Here is a 7,694-nt window from a genome sequence, read left to right as displayed (position 1 = left end):
TACATTTTTATGCAATTTTAGATATTTTTCTTTGGCTTTGTTAGCAGTCTTGTCCTTTACCACCATCCCCCAACACCCCACCCCCCAAAAAAAGAAAGAAATTGGTGATTTGATCATAATTCACCTGTTAAAAATCAGCACTTGTGTTTATTTTAAATCTTAAGATTCAAGGGAGTCAAGTGCAGTTAACATTTATTCAGAAGCAAGTATATGTCAGGTACTTTACATGTTCTCTGTCTAGGCTATGACAGTTTGTCTTTTCTCCAAATACTGTAAACAACTGTGTGAAAATATAGATGAATTAAATTACAGCCTCTTTTAAAAATTATAAGCAGTATATTATTTTGCTTTTAGTATATTTCATTGTAATTAACTGTAGAAATCTATTTCATGAAATATGATGAGTTTCCTTCCCCCTTCCTTAATTGTAGGGGAAAAAGTGTATTTTCTGGTCCCTCCTGTGAATTGTGGACCACAGATACAGAGAGAAAACAAATTGCACATACATGAATATTATCCCCGGGATCTGAAGACTCTAAAAAATGCTCTTCAGGATTGCCATGGATTTTTCTGAAGAAAAGAATCTGTGAAATTATGTGAATAGAGGCCATTTTTCAAAGCCATGGGGGAAAGAGAAAGAAGTCCAGGTACTGGTAAAGAAAGTAAGGCAGGCAGACATTATTACTCTTACTGTTCATCTGATTTTGGAGCTACACCACAGTCTTCTGGCCGGTCATCGCTGGTCCATCCGTCCTCACCGGCAAGTATTAAGGGAAAAAATCCTAAAAAACAAATTTCAGACAGCCAAATGCGTCATCAAGGTAAGCATCCTTTAAAAAAGTCCAGTAGATCTAGAAAATTCATTTTGAATGCTTAAGGAAAACATGTATGAATGAAACTCTTCTATTAATATGTATATGGATATGTGCATGGAAATGGGATGATTTACATTTAGAATAGGATATATTTTTATAAATGTTGCTTATGGTACTGTGTATTATCCTTTGTTATATTCAAAGTCATACGGTATACCAAAGAAAGAACCATAACTGAGGCTTCTCATTTTGTTTTCTCTTGTTCCTAAATAAATGATTATCTTGGAGTTTGTGAGGTACTGTAAAGGCAAAAAAACCACAAAAAGCCCCACAAAACACGTGGACCTTCCTTTATCTTCAATTTCAAAAAGTAGTGAGAAACATTGATATAAAGTGGTTAAGGGGCATTTTTATAGATTGAGTAAAATTACTTTCCCTACTTATTACAAAAGTTCAAATTCAGCCTAGAATTGGAATTTGGGGCTTGGGTCCACCAGTCTGTTTTCTATTAAGCTGTGTTATAATGGAAACAACATAAATCATTAGAAATAATTTTTCTTACTAAAATGTTACTAGTCTGGAACTAGTTATTAATATATATTTGACGAGATAATGTTCTAGAAATCTCTTCTTCATCTTAATAAATCCCTGGTCAAGAAAACCCTGATGTGTACTTAGTAACAAAATATGTAAGGAGTATATCATAGAAAAGTAAGCTAAGGTAAATGAGGTTTTATAATATATGTTAATAAATACAGCACAATATAACAGCAGTAGCTTAGAATGGTAAGATTGCAAGGCAGGGAGTGGTAAGTTTGGGAGATGAAAAGGAAAACAGGGGCAAGGCAATGAAACACCTGGAATCTTGTGTTAAGATATTGACTGTTTCTGTACAGGAGAATAGTTAGCTATTGAAAAGTTTTATTCAGGAGTTTGATTAAATTTGCCTTTACAGATTTTTACTTTGAAAAGTAACATTTGCTTTTTTAGAAGAGTGTATGTTCCTTTTGAAAGCAGCCCTCTCATGGATCCCTGATCTAGCTTCCCAGGGATGTTGATACTTTGAACAATTTGGGTGCATTTTCTTCTTCTGTTTGTCTGTTTGTCCTGCAAGTACAATGCTGCAGGTTTCTTAGTCTCTTCCTCCAAATCTGTCTCAGTGCAGTTTTCTTGCTTTGATTTTGTGACTGAGAGCATGATCTCATATTAAACTTTTGCTATATAATTAAGAACAAACAGACCTTAGGATTGAACCTTAGAAAATGACTGTTTATTCCCAAGAAATCATTTACATACCTTGGGAATTACTGGCAAGAATACTTGTTACCCAGAAGCAGTTTAGGAGGCTACCCAATTAAGGAGTCAGAACTTCTTACGCCTTATCTTATTTAAGAAGATAATTGAGAAAAAGCTATGAGAAACAGTTCTAATATCACCCAGAAAAATTTCGGTTATTGTCTTCAATCTGACTTGTACTGTTTTCTGCTTTGCATTATCTTTTGAATTAAAATCTGTGGTAATTTGTCTACCTTAGATCAAACAACATAACCAAACTGATAACTTTCCTTAAACACTAAGTTAATTCCTTTTGGTTTAAGTCACAATCATCAGTGTAGACTAAATTAAGGAAAGAACAAATGTGATTAAAAAAGCATCTTTAACACTTGAATTTGTGGAATTTCATGTTTGATAACATATTCTTCCTCCTTTTAAATTTCAGCATGCTTTATTTGTGCTCTATCAGAAGTTATTTGTGCTCTATCAGAAGTAAAATTTGTGCTCTATCAGAAGTTATAATAAAATTTAATAATTTATACATCTTTGTGTATTACATATTACATACTTATTCTATTTCTTGTTTTATCAGTAATATAAACACTGAGTTTTTGGTAGATGCATAGTTTATCTTTGTTACATGTTTTTTAAATGAGTCATACCGTAATTTTAACACCTGATGGAAGGAAAAAAGCAGTTATTTGCCCACCCTCTTTTTGGTGGTGACTTAACAAGGGGGAGATGAAGAATGATATACACAACAATAAGTCATCTTTGTTCTGACTCCTGTTAGCCCTGTATTTCATCTTGATAGTTTTAAAAATGAAAGAGGTAGATGAACGCTAAGAAATATTTTTGAGTTCTGGTTAAGTGTACTTTGTCTGTAGATGTACTAATAGAATATGCTAAAAATCAATGTTCAGATTTTTAGGATGTCAAAAGTTGGTTGTGGAAGCCCTTTCTGTCTGGCTAAATTGTTCAATAAAATATTAGTGGAAAATTTTTATCCTGATTCGTATAATATCTAGGCTTTAACTTTTCAAATTAAGTTTCCATTTGTATGAAGTCTTGTTTGCTGAGCAATATAATTTTATACATAAAAATCAGAGATTTGGAATGATTAACATTCTTCCTTACGTACAGTCATTTTTATGTATAAAGTTTCTGTCACTCCAAGAGCTGAATACATATTCTATAATAGCATATAGGTACTAAAACTCTATTAATTCAGTATGTTGGGAAAGAAAGAGAATTGAAATGATGGGTGCTCCAATTTAAAACTGGAGCAATCTCTCCAATGGAAATATAATGCAAGTCACAAATGCAAGCCACATATACAATTTTTTACTGCCACATTTAAAAAGAAAAGCAGGTGGAATTAATTTTAATAATATATTTTATTTAACCCAACATATCCAGAATATTATCATTTCTAAATATAGTTAATATAAAACATAGTGTGTGGAATATTCTGCATTCCTTTTTTTTTTTAAACTAAGTGTTTGAAATCTGGTATGTATTTCATAGTTACGGGGTATCTCAGTTTGGACCACCCACATTTCAAGTTTCTCAGTAGGCACATGTGGCTAGTGACTACTATATTGGATAGCATAGTTTCAGAGTTACAAGTAGGTTTTCCCTCATTTCTTTTTATTACCACTTCCTTTCATATATTCAAGCATTTATAGAGCTGCAATCCCGAATCAGTTACACATTCAAAATAGCTTCTATAAAACTTCCATCTCTTTAATGAAACTTTATAGTGTTAAATTGTAAATATTACTCTTACCCTTGTTTACATAATGAAATCAGGGTATCCATGGCTGGTAAAACGGGTAGGGAAACATTGGATTTTCTAGTTTTTCTTCATTTTTTCTTCCCTCTGGAATGCATTTCCTTCTTGAAAAAATGCAGTCACCTTGGAGATTAAAGTTCGTTATTCTCAACTGTGGCAGACTTCCAGATGCCTCTTTTAAAGAGCAGGTGCTTTGTATATTGAGGCTTAAGTTTAATGAACTTTTAGTAAAAAGAAAAAAAAAACATTCCAAATTTTTGTGAAATATTGTGATTAATGTGTATTAGTTAACTTTAAAGATTTCACATGCTTGTACTTTTTAGGGTGGAGTTTTTTGTTTATCTTGTTCTTAAATTATGCCAGATGTTTTTGATTCGAACATCACACAAAAGAAAGCCTCTGAGAAAGCATTTAGAATCACACCTGTACTGCTGAAGTGTTTTCTGTTTCCAATCACTGATACCTGGGATTAAGTTTTTGTCGCTGACAGAGAATATTTGTGGAGAACTTTCTGTTTTACATGCAAACTTCAGTTAATCCTCACGACAACAAATGAGTTGTTATCCTTATTCTGTGGGTAGGGAAGATAGACCTGGAAAAGGTTTAAGTTGAATTGCTCAAGGATTTATTAAGTGGTAAATCTGAGTCGCAAATCTTCTTGCTGTCATGTTTTCATCCTCTTGCCCCAAATAAAGATTTCTAACTAATTTAAAAAACCCATACATTTCCACATTTTAAATAATGATCCCAAATATCTTGGGACAAATGACTTGAGTATCACAATATTTTGTCCAGTATTTATTAGGCACCATGCTAGTGCTGACGGTGCCTGTGTTCAAATGCTGGCTGGCTATCTTATCTGTAAAGTTAAAAATGGTAAAATAATTCCCTATAAACTATGGGGATATTATTTTGCTGGATCAGAATATAATTCTTGAACTTTCTTAAAAGATTTCAAACCTTTCTTATAAAACCATTATATTAAGAGCTCTAGGTAAAACCTGATATCTAATTAAATATTGTAAAATCATTTTTTAAGGAAACAAGATAACTAAAGAATGTTGTGGATCCACTTGTGTTAGGATGAGTAAATAATACTACATCTGGTACAGCTTTCACTTTACATTATTACTGTTTCTTTTTTAGTCCCTAGGAAACCAAGCCCTAAGGGTCCACCAAACAGAAGGGGAGTCCCAGCGGGATTTCACTCCCAGGGCCTCAATAGGGAGCCACTTCGGAAAGATACTGATCTTGTTACAAAACGGGTTCTTTCTGCAAGACTGCTAAAAATCAATGAATTGCAGAATGAAGTAACTGAACTCCAGGTCAAGTTAGCTGAGCTGCTAAAAGAAAATAAGGCTTTGAAAAGGCTTCAGTATCGGCAGGAGAAAGCCCTGAATAAGTTTGAAGATACAGAAAATGAAATCTCACAACTTATTGCTCGTCATAACAATGAGATTACAGCACTCAAAGAACGCTTAAGAAAATCTCGAGAGAAAGAACGGGCAACTGAGAAAAGGGTGAAAGATACAGAAGGTGAACTATTTAGGACAAAACTTTCCTTACAGAAACTGAAAAAGATCTCTGAAGCTAGACACCTACCTGAACGAGATGACTTAGCAAAGAAACTCGTTTCAGCAGAGTTAAAATTAGATGACACCGAGAGAAGAATTAAGGTAAAATTTCTACAGTTTCTAATTGTGCTGTTTTGTGTTATTCTTCATTGGGCATTTAATGTGCTCTTTTAAGACTGCTTATTGCAGTTCTGCATTGCTTGGAAATGAAAACTATTTTTTTGGTATTATCTTTCTGAGTAAGAGATTAGGAAAAACTTAAGATTTTATCTTTAAGAGCAAGATGTAAAAGATTGTGTACATTAATGGGCCACATGTTAATGGATATTTAATTCCATGGATCTTGACCATTTGGGGGAAATATACTATTTGATTATGTGATTGTTTCTCTGAAATTGAAAATGATACTATAAGAGCTATAGTGTAGAAAACTGACATTTTGGGGCCATTGTGTAAGAAATGCCACATGAATAATACTTTCTGTTTTTATTTCTTTGAACATTTGTGAAAGATATATTTTGGGACAGGGTGTGCCTCTACTCCCCCAAATAAAAACTGATGTGAGAGGTGGGTGGAATGATGTTGAGTTAATGGTCTGAGAATACAGCAGATCTTATAAAAATATTTTTTTCTTATAATTAGGAAAAGAGTACTACCCCATGACTGTTATATGGAAAACTTATATTAGATGATACCTGTGAGATACATACACACACCCACACCCACACCCACACCCACACCCACACACACACACACACACACACACACATACACACATACATATATATCTCAAATCAAATATTATATTTTCCGCAAGTGACTAAGATCCACGGAGTTAAACATCCACTGAAATGTGGTGCTGTGTGTGTGTGTGTGTGTCTGTGTGTATCAAACAGAAGCCCTGAGTCAGGGCTTAGAATTACTTAGAATTGACAAAGTAGTTTAGAAAGCAAAGGTAGGGAAAAAGTATGAGAATAATGCCTGCTGTGAGAGCTCTCTGAGCAAGGGAAAGTCAGAACTATAAATAAACTAGCTTTCTGCAGTGTATTAATTAGATGTTTTTAGTACATGGTATGATAATAGTACTTCGTAGTCTGTATAGTATGCCAGGCTCAATCTACCAATGCCATGCCCAGAGACAGTGACTTATTAAATGGAGTGTATATCAGTGACCAGAAAAAGTGCCTAGCTTATTCTCCAAAATTAGCAATCATTAACTTCTGTTTCAGTGCACAGAAGATATCTTATTGTATAGGTTCCACCAGTGATCAACTCGAACTTCAGAGCAACATACGAAAACTTTTTTTTAAGGACCACTTTCCTATGTAGTGGGGTGGGGGTAGGGATGGAAGCAACTATTGTCATAAACAAATAGCTGACATTTTAATGATTTTTAAAGGGAAGTATAAAATGTGCCACATAATGGATTTTAAAATTAGGAACCAAGAGCCCAGAATGCTAATTAATAAGTATGGTTGAAAACAACCCACACCTCTGTGCGTGTTTATATAAAACTAGAGAGAACACGGAGTTGCAGTACGCATGCACGCGCACACACACACACATATACACATACTGCAGTTCTCTCTTATAGCCAGTTATGAAGGGGGTTGATGGAGTGGTAGAGGAGGGAAGAGAAAGAAGAAAGAGAGGAAAAATGGAATAAGTCTGTGGTTTCTGAGTTGTAGATGGAGTTGAATTATGTGGCTACCCACTTGAGAGCTGAAAATCAGTCATCTGTGATGATAAGTCTTTGAAATACTTGTTAACTGTATAGTGTCCTCAATTCTTGCTTTTTTTTCTTAGTGGAGTTAAGAAATTTAAAAAAACTTTATTTTTGGTTAATTTAGGTTGACATGAAGTTTTAACAACATTATGTAGAGAGATCGCATAGATCCTTCATCCAGTTTCTCCAGTGGTAACATATAGCATACTTAGAATATAATATTGCAGTTAGGAAATTGGTGGTAATACATTGATACAACTCATCAACCTTATTCAGATTTCACCAGTTTTACCTGGACTTTGTGTGTGTGTGTGTGTGTGTGTGTGTGTATGTATTTAGTTCTATGCAATTTTATCACATGTGTAGATTCATGTGACCATCACCGTGGTCAAGATGCAGAACAGTTCCATCACAGGGAACTTGTGTTACCACCTTATAGGCACAGTTACCTTCCTGGCTTCCCCAGCTCTCTGATCTGTGGCATCCACTGATCTGTTCACCGTTTCTAT

General features: G+C 34.2%; 1 protein-coding gene across 1 annotated transcript in view; it reads left to right on the top strand.

Annotated features, from left to right (window-relative positions):
* Positions 1 to 533: 533 nt before the first annotated feature.
* The window catches only part of LCA5 (lebercilin LCA5), a gene marked incomplete at its 3' end in the record, with an annotated part of 62,301 nt that continues 55,140 nt past the window's right edge, over positions 534 to 7,694 (top strand). The window contains exons 1-2 of the mRNA XM_082669371.1: positions 534 to 821; positions 5,032 to 5,561. Coding sequence (XP_082525497.1) covers positions 623 to 821; positions 5,032 to 5,561 — 729 coding nt within the window. The 5' untranslated portion in view covers positions 534 to 622. The remainder of the gene's footprint in view (positions 822 to 5,031; positions 5,562 to 7,694) is intronic.

The sequence above is a fragment of the Grampus griseus genome, assembly GCF_964374135.1.
Source record: "Grampus griseus genome assembly, chromosome: 13".
Lineage (NCBI taxonomy): Eukaryota > Metazoa > Chordata > Mammalia > Artiodactyla > Delphinidae > Grampus > Grampus griseus.
Note: the sequence above shows the minus strand (reverse complement) of the source record. Positions and strands in the feature narration are given on the sequence as shown.